The sequence below is a fragment of the Catharus ustulatus genome, chromosome 1 (assembly GCF_009819885.2).
Source record: "Catharus ustulatus isolate bCatUst1 chromosome 1, bCatUst1.pri.v2, whole genome shotgun sequence".
Classification (NCBI taxonomy): domain Eukaryota; kingdom Metazoa; phylum Chordata; class Aves; order Passeriformes; family Turdidae; genus Catharus; species Catharus ustulatus.
In genome coordinates, this window is record NC_046221.1 from 61,721,189 (window position 1) to 61,736,436 (window position 15,248).

General features: G+C 42.2%; 1 protein-coding gene across 1 annotated transcript in view; it reads right to left on the bottom strand.

Moving 5' to 3' along the window:
- The window catches only part of CTDP1 (CTD phosphatase subunit 1), a 110,362-nt gene that overhangs the window by 44,044 nt on the left and 51,070 nt on the right, over positions 1-15,248 (bottom strand). The window contains exon 11 of the mRNA XM_033069683.2: positions 14,840-15,005. Coding sequence (XP_032925574.1) covers positions 14,840-15,005 — 166 coding nt within the window. The remainder of the gene's footprint in view (positions 1-14,839; positions 15,006-15,248) is intronic.

Genomic DNA, 15,248 nt, shown 5'->3' on the forward strand with positions numbered 1-15,248 from the left:
TCTGAGCTCCTAACCTGGTTTTATACTATTTAGGTTATATAAAGGCATAGAAATTTTGGTAAAAGTAATTTAGCACAAAAAATACTTAGTCCACTTGTACTGCTTTTAATCAGTCCCTCAGAGCAAGCCTTTTTTGGACATAAATACTATTGAGTAACCTCTGGACAGTATCTGCTCTCATGCAGTTTCACTTAAAACCACAAAATAATATATGAATGGTGAACAAATCTATTGTAGTGTTTCCATCCTCCATGTGCATTTTGTAAAGGACAGCACACTGATGACCCAAACGTAATAAGCAATGGGATTCCTAGCAGCTAGCTAGGATGAAGCATCATCCACTGCTAAAACTCACTTGCACTCTGGCCCAGCTGATTTCTTTGTGTAAGAGTGGCAGCTCTGAAGAGGTATGGACAGGTTTCCTTCATCAATTCAGCTTAATGACTGCCCAAATGGTTTTTAAAAGAAAATGGGACAGTTCTCAACATATACTTACTTTTTTATCTGGAAATATCTGCTGAACTGGTGGATGGAGTTTAAAATCGTATTTTTTTCCCCTAACATGAGACATGATCCAGGTTTTTGCAGCCTGCATTTCTCAACAGAAAAATCTCAGCTTTTATGAAAGAAGTACTAGGACACTAATCTGCATATGCTCTTTCAAGTCATCCCCAAAGGCATCAGCTAATAGTGCAGTCAACCTGCAAGTACACTTAGCATATTATCCTTGAAAACTGCTGAGAAGCATTTAGGGCTTAATCCATTTGGTTATTCCATTACAATGAGAAAACCAAGAGTGGGAGGGAACTTAATTTGAACTAATTTCCAAACACTTCAACCTGAATTACAGATTATTTAAACCACCTTTGAGGCTCTAATATGCTTTGGCTCAGAGGCAAACACTAAACTTCTGAAATGCTGCAACCAGAAATGCAGTCTCTTATTGCACAGAACAACAGCCATAATTACGGACTTTACTTAAGAAGGTACAAGAACCCAAGCAATCTTCACCCTAAAAAGAAGATACATAAAAGCATAAAAAAAAGTTGCTGATACAACATGGACGCCACCCTCCCATTTTTTGCATCTCAACTTTCAAAGCTTTCTCTCAATGAGTCCTTGTTATCGCGTTTTAACAAGATTCTCTCTTAGCACGATGCTGGGTTTCACCATCCCAAGGTTAACTGAAAGCACACCTTTTGCTTAGAGAGACTGAATATTCATCACTACATATATATTTCAGAGAAAAATAAGGTTGTTCTCCTTTTCGGAGGTTGAACTCCTTTAGTTCTTGTTCAGCAGAATATAAAGCTGTTCAGAAGTGACAGTCGAAGCGAAATTGAAAACATTATGGTAAGAACAAAAGACAGGCAAAAAATTGCTTTCATTTACCTGCATGCACAAGCTTCCTGCAGTTATCACAGCTGCAAAAGAACTCAAACTATTGATTTGTAGAGCAACTGGGGTACAGTAGGGCTTACCAGCTCAAAACTACTGCTATAAAAACACTGATATGCTGGGCTCAGCATAGATTTATTCACCCATACTATGAACAATGCCCCCCCGCCCCAAGGTGGGTAAGCCAGGTTGGATCTGCCTTGACTTGCTAATTTTAACTTAGTATTGGCAGACATCAGCTGGCCTCATGAAGTCGTGAAGTTTGTCAGTGAACTTCCTTCTTTAATAAGCCTAATTATCTTGGTTTTATTATTAAAAGAACCAAGAGATAGTTATCAATGTGCTCAAGTTAACAAAACCACCTCAAATAATAAGCATTGGAGAAAATTATTTCTGGTTTTATGAGAAATTTAAGGATGACAGGGAAGACAGAGGAGTTTTGAAACAGTTTCTACTGAACTGGGCAATGGGACTGCTTGACTCTTTACAGACAATCATGTAGGTTTAAGTGAAGTAGTACTGAAATATGAGCACTGTGTATGTGGAAGCATCATGCATAGCTAGCCTACTCAACAGCCAGAATTAGGCATGGAGTAAATTAAGGAAAAAGAAAAGAAGCAATCCATAATACAGTGAAAGATAAGCCCAGCAGCTGAAGAGTGGTCTGTTTCTACAAGCTCAATATTAAGGTGATTGAATACCATGCAGGTTCTGATATGATCATGGTATGACAGCTATATCCAGTCCTCAATACCTCTGGGATGAAGCAAGTTTGATGTTGGAGCATTGAAATATCTGGAATAGGCAGCTGTCTGTGTTAATCTCAGAGAAAGCAGTATCATCATATTTGCTAGAAAGAGTGACAGGGAATATTGTCCAGAGCTGACTGCGACCTCTGGCAATTAAAAAGTGCAAGCTCATATACAAATCCTGTAACAACACAGAGCAACGATGTTGCTCTCAAGATCCAAATTTAATGCCACTACTGTAAACATGAAAAAGTTACTGCAGCACAGCCATTTGGGCAATTATTCATTTTTGCAACTCATTTCTGCAGAGAATTTTGTACATCAGTAGGGGCCACTAGTTCTGCAGCTTTTCCTAACCTCTGTTCAAGGTACACATGGAATGGAAATAGTAGTGCTGACACAGGAGCTAGAACACTTGGAGCTGAAGGACTATTGCACAGAGTGGCTGTATTCAGTGTGCTTGAAGCTGGCACCTAAAAGAATACAGACTATCAAAGCAGAGATGTTTTCCCTTGAAAATGTCTCTGAAGTGAGCAATTGCAATTAATGCATAAGTTAAATTTAACAGTAAGTGAGCTAATGATAACTGATCAAGATCAGGTGATTAAAAGGCAAATTTAGTACAAACTGAACTGTCCTTCAAGGCTGTATGTAGAAATAACCCAGCCTTTGTGCCACCAAAATGGACTTGTATTTTTATCACCCCAGAATTCCAACCACAAATTACAGTAATTTCACGAATACAAGCCGCACCAATTTGACCAAAATTTTGGTGGAAACCCGGAAGTGCGGCCAATATTCCGGGGCGGCTAATACATTAACAAAATTCTAAAAGCTGCCAACACGGAAGTGAGAGCCCGCGGCAGCCCCAAGCCAAGCTGGAGCCCGGCCGGCCCCGGCTGAGGTGGGAAAGCCTGGCAAAGGCGGGGCCAGCAGTGTTGGGGGCGGGCGGCAGAGCCTGGGCCAGCAGGGCGGGGCAGGGGGGCGGCAGAGCCCGGGCCAGCAGGGCGGGGGAGCCCGGGAGAACTGGGGCTAGCAGTGCAGGGGAGCATGGCAGAAGCAGGAAGGCCGGCGGGTGGGGCTGCCTGGCAGCGGGGGAAGCCCAGCAGAATCGGGGCCAGCAGCGTGGGGGAGCCCGGCGGTGCGGGGGCCTGCAGTGCCGGCCAGGGCGAGGAAACGCGGCGGTGGTGCAGACGGGAGGGGGCGGCCGGCGAGCCCGGCGGCGGCAGCCCTGCCAGCCGGGCGAGCGAACGCGGCAGCGGGGCGGTGCTGACGGGAGAGGGGGGCCAGCGAGCCCGGCGGCGGCAGCAGCACCACCCGACCAGCCCCGCCGAGCCGTGGCGCTGAGCTGGGCCACCCGGCCCCGTCGGCAACCATGAGCGGGCCGAGCCTGCCTGGCCCCGCCCCGAGCCAGTAAAGCCCGCTATGCCGCGATCCTGTTACTAATTGGCCAATTTGTGAAAGCTGCGCACGGATTCTCGCGACGAACGAAAGTGCGGCTAATATTCGGGGTGCGGCTTATCTATTGACAAAGACAGCAACATTGTCGAGGCACCGGGGGTGCGGCTTATAATCCGTGCGGCTTGTATTCGTGAAACTACTGTAAATTTGCTAGCAAACTAGCATTATGTAAATGTTTGCAAAGATTCTTCACAGCACTTAACATACATTATGCTATACTGCATATCTATATTTCTTTATATGTTGAAATACAAATATCAAAAGATCTTGACAAAAACAAAAAAAAGTTATGAAAAAACAGTTCAGACTTAGACTGGGACTTGAGCAGACACCTTTAAATATCACTCATGGAGAGTAACAGCTCAAATTTAAATGTAAAAACATGTTAGACTTGTGATGAGGCACAATCAGGCCCTGTATGCAGCTGCTCAGAACTATGTTAGAGATCAGCTTGCAAATTGTTTAACACGGCTCATGCAACTCATTTTTAACTGTGGCCAATTAGTGTTGACAGCCTAGCTGCATTTCATTTAGCATATGGAGATGGACGTATATGTTAAAATAAGGTTATTGAATGCCATTTAAAAAGGTTTTGCCCCATTTTATTGAGTAAACAAACAGCTGAAAAAGGCTTTCAGCTTCCCCTCACTAAGGCCAAGCAGTGACAATGTACTACCACAGCCAGTTGAAAAATCACAGAATGTATGGAAAAGCCTTCTTCCCTACAGAATAACCAACACCTTGTACATACATTCTAGAGGTGGGAACTTTATAGAACTACTTTCCATTTCATATGGAGTAACATTAGAACAACACATTTGCTATAAAATCAGGCACAGTTTAAAAGCCTGAAGTTGTTCATATCTGCAGTATCACAGAGCTCAAGATTTATCCTAATTTGCATAATAATTTTTACTCTATGCTTAACAGAATGATAGCAACATGGAAAAGAAGCTAATCTCCTAAAAACCCAAGCTTACAATGAAACAATTTTGTGAACACCTTTGGGAGAATGGCAGAGGAACTGAATCAACTGTTAATTGAATCAGGAAGGTGTGAAGACTATGTAATACGGCAGAAGCATCCTTGCTGACAAGTAAATCAAACCAATCTTGGACTAACAAAGTTTTGTCTGGATTTCCCTGTTTTTCTATTGACAATCCATCAATCTGATTACTTTGAGTTTTATCAGATTCCTCAAAAAGAAGTTAGAAGCAAGCATGACTACTTCTTTAGTTGATGTCCACTTGGTGCAGCCCATTACTAGTATTTATTGCAGGACAAATATTTGTACTTAGCTTATGAATAAAGTAGGTATAATAGAAGTGAAGTGTCAATTAAAAAGAGGGAACAGCCTTGAAGTCATGTCAGGGGAGGTTTGGGGTAGATATCAGAACAAGGTTTTTTACCCAGAGGGTGGTTGGGCACTGGAACAGGCTCCCCAGGGAAGTGGTCACAGCACCAAGCCTGACAGAGTTCAAGGAGTATTTGGATGGCACTCTTGAGTACAATAAATTCATGACTATAAGGCGCACCCTTTTGACTAAAATTTTCCCTCGAACCCAGAAGTGCACCTTCTAGTCCGGTGTGCCTTATATAATGGACAAAGTTGTGAAATTTGCCAAACCGAAAGTGTGAGCCACAACTGGGGGGCTGTGCCGGGATGCAGCGCGGTCGCCGGCCGGGGGGAAGCCAGGAGCCATGAGCCGTGCCAGCCGGCGCTGAGGCGGGTGGGAGTGCCGGGGCCTGCTGCCCGGGGAGGGCGCCTGGAGCTGCGTTTAAAGGCTACACCAATGTTTGAAAAATGTTTGCAAATTGAGCACCTGCCAGTAATTCGTTACTTTGTTGCGGGCCGCACAGCTCCTTGCTGCAAAAAAAAAGTGCGCCTTATAGTCCGGTGCACCTTATATGATCTACAAAGTTGCGAAATTTGCCAACTACCGGGGGGTATGCCTTATAGTCCGGTGCGCCTTATGGTCGTGAAATTACTGTATATGATGCGACTCTTGGGGATGATGCTGTGCAGGGCCAGGAGCTAGACTCAATGATCCTTGTGGGTCCTTCCCACTCATCTTATTCTATAATTCTGTGAAACATTTTCTTTTATTTTCTCCTTAACAGCCTGACCAGCCAAGAACTTGATTGATCCTGTTCATTTAGCTCAAAAGTCTTATATAATATTTTAATTAACAACTTGTCATGACTGCATTAAACTAATTCTTACATATACGGGGAGTCTCCATTTTCATCTACAAAATGCAGCTATTTATACCGCATGTCATCTGAATGCCAAAAGGTTATTGTATGTTTCCCATATTTCCTCATGGCATACAAATTCAAAAGATAACTAAAATGAAAATAAGACATCCAAGTATACAAAAAAACCCAGTATTTAAATAGTATTTTCTAAGCAACCTGTGCAGAAAAACAGAAGTGATCCACAACTGATTGCCTACTTCAGATAATATCAATAAAAATCCTTTTCCTATTTTTGTAATGAGTTGTCTCCTTGTAAAAAACGGTAGTACATGTGAAGAAGCCTCTCCAAACATCTCTAAAAAGTGTTAACCATGATGCCCTCAAACAAAACCAACAGGCCATCAGTTCTATGCAATTAGTGCATAAACTAATGGTCTGCAGAGAATACCAGACCAAAAAAAAAAAGTCAAACATATGTTTCACATTTTGATAATCCATTTGAACCTCACTAGCCTTATCTACACTACATTTATTTTGATGTCCTATCTATTAGGTGAATAACAATCAGAGTGTCAATGTTTCTGGTCAGGATGATTTATAATTTAAGCATGACCAATACTACTAAAAAAAAAAAGTTTATGTCTTCTGAAACAAAAAAAGAAAAGAAGAAAACATAGCTACTCTTTAGAGTAGTTTTCCATTTTCTGGTGGAAAATGAATTCTTCAAAGCAAAACAAAGGCAGAAGCAAACTACTAATGCTCAGCTTCTTTTAAGTGCTTATCTTCCTTCTCTCTGATGCACTGCACCAGTATCTTAATTCTATCCTGCTGATTGTCTCTGCCAAACTATTAAAAATAGCACTGGAAAACTTTACTCAGTTTTCTATACTAATCAGATGAGACATGGGTGAAATAATTGCTTTACTATTATAATACATTAATGCTCAATTGCTTCTATATTATTTAACCATGTTAGAGAAGTGAGAATGTCAAAACTGTAAAATGGGAGATGCAGTAAATATACTTTCCTTCTTATACAACTGCTTTAAGCTATGTTCTTTAAAAAAACCATGTTTCATTTCTTGGTGTATCAGCCAGCCATCACTTGTTCATGAAGACAAGCCAGCAACCTGATTCCTAGCATTGCACTCTCACCGTTTCTCTCCAGAAAACTCAGCTTTCAGTGAAAGAAAGCAAGCAACATATGTAGTTTTGCTGGGTTAAGCCATTTCATAACAAGCACTCCACAGCAAAAACAGAAAGCTGTCCAGAGCATGGGGGCCAGAGAGAATGTGAGTCAGCACATGAAGGAAGGTTACAATAGGGTTGCCAGTAGCACCAGGAAGCACCAACAGACTAAGATCAGCCATTTTCAGTCTCCTCAGGTCTGCTTATATCAAAACATGCTTTGGCAAATCCTTTTCATAGCAGTCTCTTACTGTCTCAATGGAGAGCATCACATTTAACTTACTTTCTTCTCAGTTGTGTACTTTCACTAATAGTTATTTCAAATTGTTTTTACAAGTCCAGTTCAAGTGAAAGCTGTCAACTGAAACACAAGACCCCATCATTTCCAAGGGCCAAGGGGCCTGGATGACAGTCACTAACAACAGCAAGTATACACACAAACTTATTCTTTTTACTCCTAAAAAAAAGGTACAATTTATAAGAAGCTAACCAAATTTAACATCTGTACCATTTATGACACTGCACATGCTAAGGTGGCAAACAAGAAAATTTATATGAGAAACCAGGTTGTGGAAATTTAAAAACTGTTCTATGCGAGATAATTGTCCAAGGGAGCCCAGGCAGCTATAATTTGCTCTAGAGACCACATCCTCCACATTAAACTAGTACTTTTTAACTAGCCAAGAGGCTAACCACTTACTGAGATAATAGTTTTCAACAATTTGAAGGAAAAAAACCACTCCCTCCTAATTCACTGCATGATACAGTCACTAATTTGAAATAAAAAACAGAAATTAAGGTATAAATTTGCTTAGATAAAAGCAAAATGCAGAGTGACAAAATGTAAAAGTGTAAGTGGTCTTATAAAAGAGCAGAATGCTGCTCTTTCAGTCTTCGTATACGGCATATAAATTACGATTTAGTTCAAGGAAAAGAATGTGCAGAATACATCCCAAATCAACAGAACAATCTTGATGCAGAAGTAGCTCATTAGGTGATTCTCACTCAAGAAAAATCTGTATACTTAAATGCACTCATGCACAGAACATACCTTTGCAATGTGGTCACTCTGCAGCTGCTGACCACATATCCCAACCAGATGGTAGGAATCCCTGCAGCTCCACTAACTGAAGTCAGAGATGGGAAAGCTAGAGGTCGGACTGGTATCAGATTTGCGCCCTCTCTTCCCTGTCCCAAGTCCCAAACTGAGAGGAATTTAAACCAACAAAATATTTCACCTTAGAAAGCAGAGATGATGATACTTGACAAGACACAGATGGTATTCACAAACACCATGATCAAATCACAGTAACAAACAAAACCCTAAGCATCATACAGCTGGTAAACTATGCGTGCACAGCTGTTCCAGGATGTCAGTAATCCCAGGCCATCCTGAATCAGAAGGTACTGAAAAACAAACAGAAATCTTTCTGCCTTACTGAACTTGTTTAATCTTACTGCTTACTGGAGGTTCCTTTTCAATTTCCTTCCCATTTGTGAAACTCATACTGGCATCTGTTGAGGATGGGTCCTGAAAGTACTGACACATAAGAGGACCTATGGTTGTCTGCCTTCTGCTGTTACCATGGATGTAGCAGCAGCTGAGATATGAGCAAATAAGAGCAGGATCTCGAGCTAAGCTCAGGATAATTTCTTTTTCCTTTATCACTGACATCTTATAAAGGGACCAGATTCTTGCTATGCATTTCTACTATTTACATGGACTGGTAAGTTAGAAAGCACCTGAAAAATAACTTAAGGGAACTGTACTCACATCCATGGTTCTAAAATTAACAGATGAGAGTAACTTGTAGCCAAAAGGAAGACAGGAATGAAAACTCTTGACTTTGTTTACTTACTTCATGGTAAAGTCACTTATCATACACAGGAACGTCAGTGTAATTATGAAAGGGATACTTATTAAAAAAGGAAAAATCTTTATATAAAGCTGACTCAATTTTTAAAACAAGCTAGCACAATGCATGAGGCTAAAAACCAACCTTTTGTGTCCGCAACAAATACCCATGAAGAAAGAACACATTTTACAGAAAAACAAAGTCAAGGTCCATCAGGAAGCAATCATATGTAAAAACAAACAGCTTATTTATAACACATAGGACACAACACTTAGGATTAGATTAACTTAACTAAGCAACTGAGCATGATTCCAGTCTTAAAGTTCTCTCCAAATGTAATTTAGGAATACAAATTTAGAAGAAAATGATCCCTAACAAAAAGGAACTAGTAATCAGTTCTGGAAAAATAGGCTCACAAGATGATGCATGAGTAACCTCTGGGAATGAGAGCAACATAGCATCCTGTACTGAGATAATCAGTTATGAATGGAAAGGCACGTGTATGTCTTCACATGGTTGGCGTGTCATTCCCTTCCTTTGCGTAACTTGCTTTAGCTAATACATCTTATTTCTGGAAACAAGTAAGAGTCATTTGAAGCCTGAATTCCACTTTCTGTTTTTTCTCAGTAAACTACAGCAGATCCACACAACATTGTAGTGACTGGTAGGTCAGGAACTTCCACCTATCCCTGGCAAAGGATGATAATGCCATACAGTCCCATCCTAAGCACGTAACAAAGGCTCCAGCAGGTGAGCAAGTCCATTCCTGCTGAAATGGGGAACAAGAACAGCTGCAGACAGCTGTTTCTTCACCCTGCAGGACAGGCTTCTGCAACAGCTACTTTTCAGCACAGACACTGAAAACAAAACTGGGTAACTTGCTTGTAAAGTGATAGAATTGATCCTAAGAAAACTAAAGTCATACTGGAACAGCTGTTAGGGACCAGAGGTTTCTAGTTAGTTATTGACTGCATTCAATTGATTGGATACCATTTCTTTAAAGACTTTTCTTTGGTGAACATTACAGCATACTAGACACAATTCTATATAAATAGCATTTTTATGGAATGGTCTTTTGTAGGTCTGTAGCAGACAACCAATCATTTAGAAGTAAAGAATTATCCAGTCCTGTAAAAATTACTATAAACAAGCTAATTTGACTAGCAGCACTTGATTCTGCCCTTTACTGTCCCATAATAGAGATAAACAGTAATCAGTTGAAAAGGACTTTTGTAGTACAGGCTAGTACAGAAAAAGGGGAAAACATTCTCTCAACTGTGAGGCAGCAGCACCAGGAGGCTGCACATTTCCCAAGCAGGGATACATTCCTTATGCACTTACTCTGATTTGGCAATTACCCTTTGAACAACAATTGTATTACACTAAACACTCTTGTGCTTCCACTTTTCTAAAATTCTAGCAGTCTTTCATGTCAGAGGGAAAGGAAGCTACCATTGGATCTGATCTCCCAGATCTTTGGCACTGAAAAAGATACAAAAGGCTAAGTGACCTTAAACAGCAACCCAACAGCTGAAATAATTTCCTTTGATTTACTTGGTATGCATAGCACAAATACAACTGAAAAAATAAGATAAGTTAGAAAAATCTACATAAGATCAAATTTTAAGAGAGATGCTTATCCACAGTAGTTCTTCCCAACGGAACCACGGAAGAGCTACAGCTTTTTTTACTAGGAAAAGCAACAAACACACTTTCAAACAGGTTAAGGAAGGAAAGAGATTTAATTTGGGAATGTATCATAATTAAATTCTCTTTATCAGCTTCCATTTTCATACTTCTAACAAAACTCTCCCACATATAAATTATACACAAATTCAGAATTACCTGGGGCTGTGTGGCCTTTCACAGCTTTTTGAAAAGAAAAAGCAAGATTTTCTTTAGATGTTAGCTACAAGGGAGTTATTTATTGCAAGTTATACCCATAGAAACAGTACCGATTAATGCTTGTATTTTCTATTTCATTGAAAAAAATCCCAGTACCTACAGCTAAAAGACTCCTTTTGATCTTATCTGAATTTGTGAGGGAATTCAGCAGAAATACTGAGAATGCAGTTTTAAAGCTCTGAATGAAATTCTGCCTTCACTCTTATTCCCAGCTCTTCCCATCCTCTGCCTGCTCCTGGCACTAGCACTCATGCAGCAGCAATGGTGGCTTATTTCAGGAAGCTGGAAATTACTGAGATTAATCTGGAAATGATATTTTTTATCTCAACCAGCTCCTTGAGCTCTCTTGCCATAAGGTCCCATGATTACCAACAATGGCTTAGGGCAGAGACACAGCAATTGAGCCTGGAATCGCTTACACAGCAGCAAGGTCCTGCTGGAACTTGCTTTCCCTCTCCTTGGACCACATACTCCTAACCCAAACAGCCTCAGCATGAGCACCTGAGAAGTGGAGCAAGAAATCACTGCTGTGACTGGAAAAGACACCCTCACTCTGCCCAGGTAATCTGCAGTCAGCTGCAGTCAGCTGCAGGTCTTGTGGCTGCCATAGCCACTTGAATGCATACAAATGAACCAAAAGCATTTCTGTGGCAAAAGCAGAAATTCCACATCTCTTAGTGACAATCTGGTTCCAGAAAAGTTCTTACCCTTTAACATGTTTTGATAAAGAATGAGGTGGGCGCAAACAACTTTCTCTGGAAGTTGAATTTGTCACAGTGTGACCAAAGTGAACTGAGTCTCAACTACCAAGGCTTATCAAGCTTATTTTGACTTTATTTGATAATGATCCTGACAGCAGACTCCCCTGTGTACACACCACTAAACTTTTATATTTTATAGACTACGTTACCACACATCATCTGTTTCCCAAGTTACTGCCACACAACACCATAAAATCCAGTTTAGTTACTTGCATTATATTTCTTCTACATGAACACAATACCTTTACTAAGGTGATGCTAATAGTCCCAAGTTTTCCTTGCCTGTCTTTTATAGTCAGCTTCCAGGAGACAATGACCTGCTGGCACTTCCACGTACTGTTCAACCTTCCTGATATATGTCCTGTGTGCACCCTTCCTCCACATCTCAGTGCTAATATTTGATCCTTGATAAAATCACAATGGAAGCTAAAATACCAGACAAATCCCATGCTGCTTCTGCACCAAACAAACCCCAAACAAACCCTGCTACTGATTCAGCTACTCCAGAAACAGAGACTTGGTGGAAGGGAAAAATTTTACCTCAAATCATACTCCTGGAACCAAAGTTAAGTCAACTACGAAAAAAAGAGTCAGTGGAATTTGGGCTTAATTTTTCTCTGAAGTTCATGCAGAGCAGTTTCCAAGCACAATATGCTGCTTAAGCAAAAGCATAATTTAAAACCAAATAATTGTAATTTAAGATGTTTATAGGTTGTAGTAGAAGTAGAAAAATTTCTTTAGTCAAATGTAGCAGCAGAGAGCAATCAATCACAAAACAAACAGTGCAAAGAGATTCAGACTTTTTACAAGGTTCCTAAACAGTATATTTAAAAACAGAACAATAAATACTTTTTCAGTGAGCCTGAAAAACTCACACTTCCTTTTGACTCAGTGCACCCACTGGATCAGCAATTCATATTTTTCAAAAGCCACATGATCAGAAAAAAAATGTTAGTCCATAAAGTCATAAAGGCAACCCATAATATCAACTGTCTTTAAGTATCACTGATGATACAGATGGATTCAGGAACTGGCATCATGACAAGAAGAAATGCTGTTTCTGAGAAAGTTTGAGATCAAATGGACAAAGTACTTCAGAACATAAAGCAAAACAAATCAAAAGTTGTCAACTCCAAGAGTTCCCAGGTCAAGTTAAAAGCCTGGAGTCACCTGAAACTTAAAGATCATCACAGCAGTTGAAAGTTATGGGACATTTCCCCAGAATACCAGCTTAAAGTTCTTCTGAAAGTCCATCTCAAATTTACCCTGTGCTATATATATGTCTCTTTCTTTTGCTGGTGAAATATGCAGTTCCCTTCTCACACTTTTATTACATTTTCTGAAGAGAACTCAAAGCCTGTTATAGCTAGAACCTCGGAACGAACTTACTGGCAAGAACATGGCAAGTTAAATGCTCCTGTCCCCACCCCAATGAACTAAGCTTGAAGATGAATTCAAGCTCCAGGGTCACTACACTTTATAGTAAAGTCACATAGAGGATAAATTTATAAAAACATGGTGACCAGTGACAAGTAATTTTTCTTCTGTGTATCATTTAATATTACGTAAGATGGTGGCTCATTTGAAAAAAGTGCATAGAATGACAAGCAAAAAGTGAGCAGCTAGAGGTTCACAATGAATTGCAAATAATGTGCTTTTGTATGAAAGATGTGCAGTTCACTCTGCAACAGAAAGCTCCCTTCATCTGCAAAACAATTATAGCTATGATGTAACAACACTGCAATTACACGTCTATGGAAAACGAGGCCCTAACCTCTTGCTTGTCTCCCCAATCTCCCATACAGTCTGTGCCTTTTACACCTGCAGACCTCTTCTTTCTCCCATCCCACCACTGATTTTTGTGCAGATTATTTTGCGGCTTACTGTTAAAAAAAAAAAAAAAAAAAAAAAAAAAAAAAAAAAAAAAAAAAAGCAAAGCAAATACAGTAAATTCACGAATACAAGCCGCACTGACTATAAGCCGCATCTCTGGGTGTTGGCAAATATTTTGGTTTTTGTCCATAGATAAGCCGCACACGAATATAAGCCGCTCTGTCGTTCGCAGCGAGGACCCGCGTGCAATTATTAACAGAACGGCGGGAGGGCGGGGTTTACTGGCTGAGCTAAGGCTGTGCAGGCTCGGCCCGCTAGGGGCCGCTGACGGGGCCAGGTGGGCCAGCACGGTGCTGCAGCTCGGGGCCGGCCGCCGCTGCCCCTGGGCTCGGTCACCCCGGGTCGGCGCTGCCCTGCGGTGGCAGGCAGGGACGGAGCTTCCCCTGCTCCTACGGCAGCGGCGGCGGGCGGGGACGGAGCTTTCCCGCGCCCGTGGCGCCGGCGGCGGGCAGGGACGGAGTTTCCCCGCTCCTGCCGCGGCGGCGGCGGGCGGGGACAAAGCACCCCGTCGGCTCCCCGAGCCGCGGCAATGGCTGCGCGGGGCTCCCGTCGGCTCCCCGGGCCACAGCAATGGCGGCGCGCGCTTCCCCCCCCCTCCCTGGGCCGCAGCAATGGCGGCGCCGGCTTCCCCCCCCCTCCCCGGGCCGCAGCAATGGCGGCGCCGGCTTCCCCCCCCCCCCTCCCCGGGCCGCAGCAATGGCGGCGCCGGCTTCCCCCCCCTCCCCGGGCCGCGGTAGGGGCGGCCCGGGTCCCCCCTCTCCTCCCCGGGCCGCGGTAGGGGCGGCCCGGGTCCCCCCTCTCCTCCCCGGGCCGCGGTAGGGGCGGCCCGGGTCCCCCCTCTCCTCCCCGGGCTGCAGCAATGGCGGCGCCGGGCCCCCCCCCCGTCTCTCCCCTGGGCTGTGGCAGAGGAGGAAAGAGAGCTCTCCCGCCTCTCTCCCCGCCCCCCGTGCTGCCTACACGGAGCCAGGCTCCACCCGCGGTGCAACAAAGTAGCGATTTGTAACAATCGCAAAATGCCGACTTTGCAGCTGCTCGGGTCAGCACTCTGGCAGGCACTTCTGAGGTTGTATTAGCCGCTCCTGATTATTAGCCGCATTTCCGGTTTAGGAGCAAAATCTTAGTCAAATTGGTGCGGCTTGTATTCGTGAAATTACTGTAACCTGTAAAGCTATCCACAGAGCAAATTTGCTAACATGTTTAATGTGAAGAAGCTATTTTTAAATTAAGTTCTACATTAAAGGTCTACTTACACACCACAGTATTTTGTTCTGCTTTGCAGAACATAACTGCATTTTAGCCTGAGCCATACTTTTATCTGCTGTGGTTTTTATTTAAAGTTACAGTTGTGTCATACAAGGTCAGTCCACATACATGCATAATTTAACAAAAGTTAGAATGTTAAAAATCTGTCAGAATTAGTTAAGCTCACCTCTTTATCCATACTCTCTAAATCCTCTTTACATAGAGTGTACAGGGGCATTGTTTCAGACATACTTGGCTGGCGTTTCCTCTTAGATGGACCAGGCTGCTCTTCATTTTCACTTGCTGGTAGGTCGTCTTCTTCAAACATTTGCTGTTGATGTGGCTGAACAACTCTGAAAAAATTCAAATGTCTCACATAAGAAAGATTTACTTGGTTCAGAGCTACAAATAAAATTCTAGAAACAATTTGTGATTGCCTTTTATCTACGACTTTGCTTAGTAAAGCTCTGTGTTCATCAACAGGTCAGTCAAGTCCCTCTGATTAATGCTTTGATTTTCAGTCTGACAGGTGAAGGTTTTACTTTACCTTTGACAATAAACTCACTCTTCTGCCTTTGCATTGTTCTGTTAAGTAA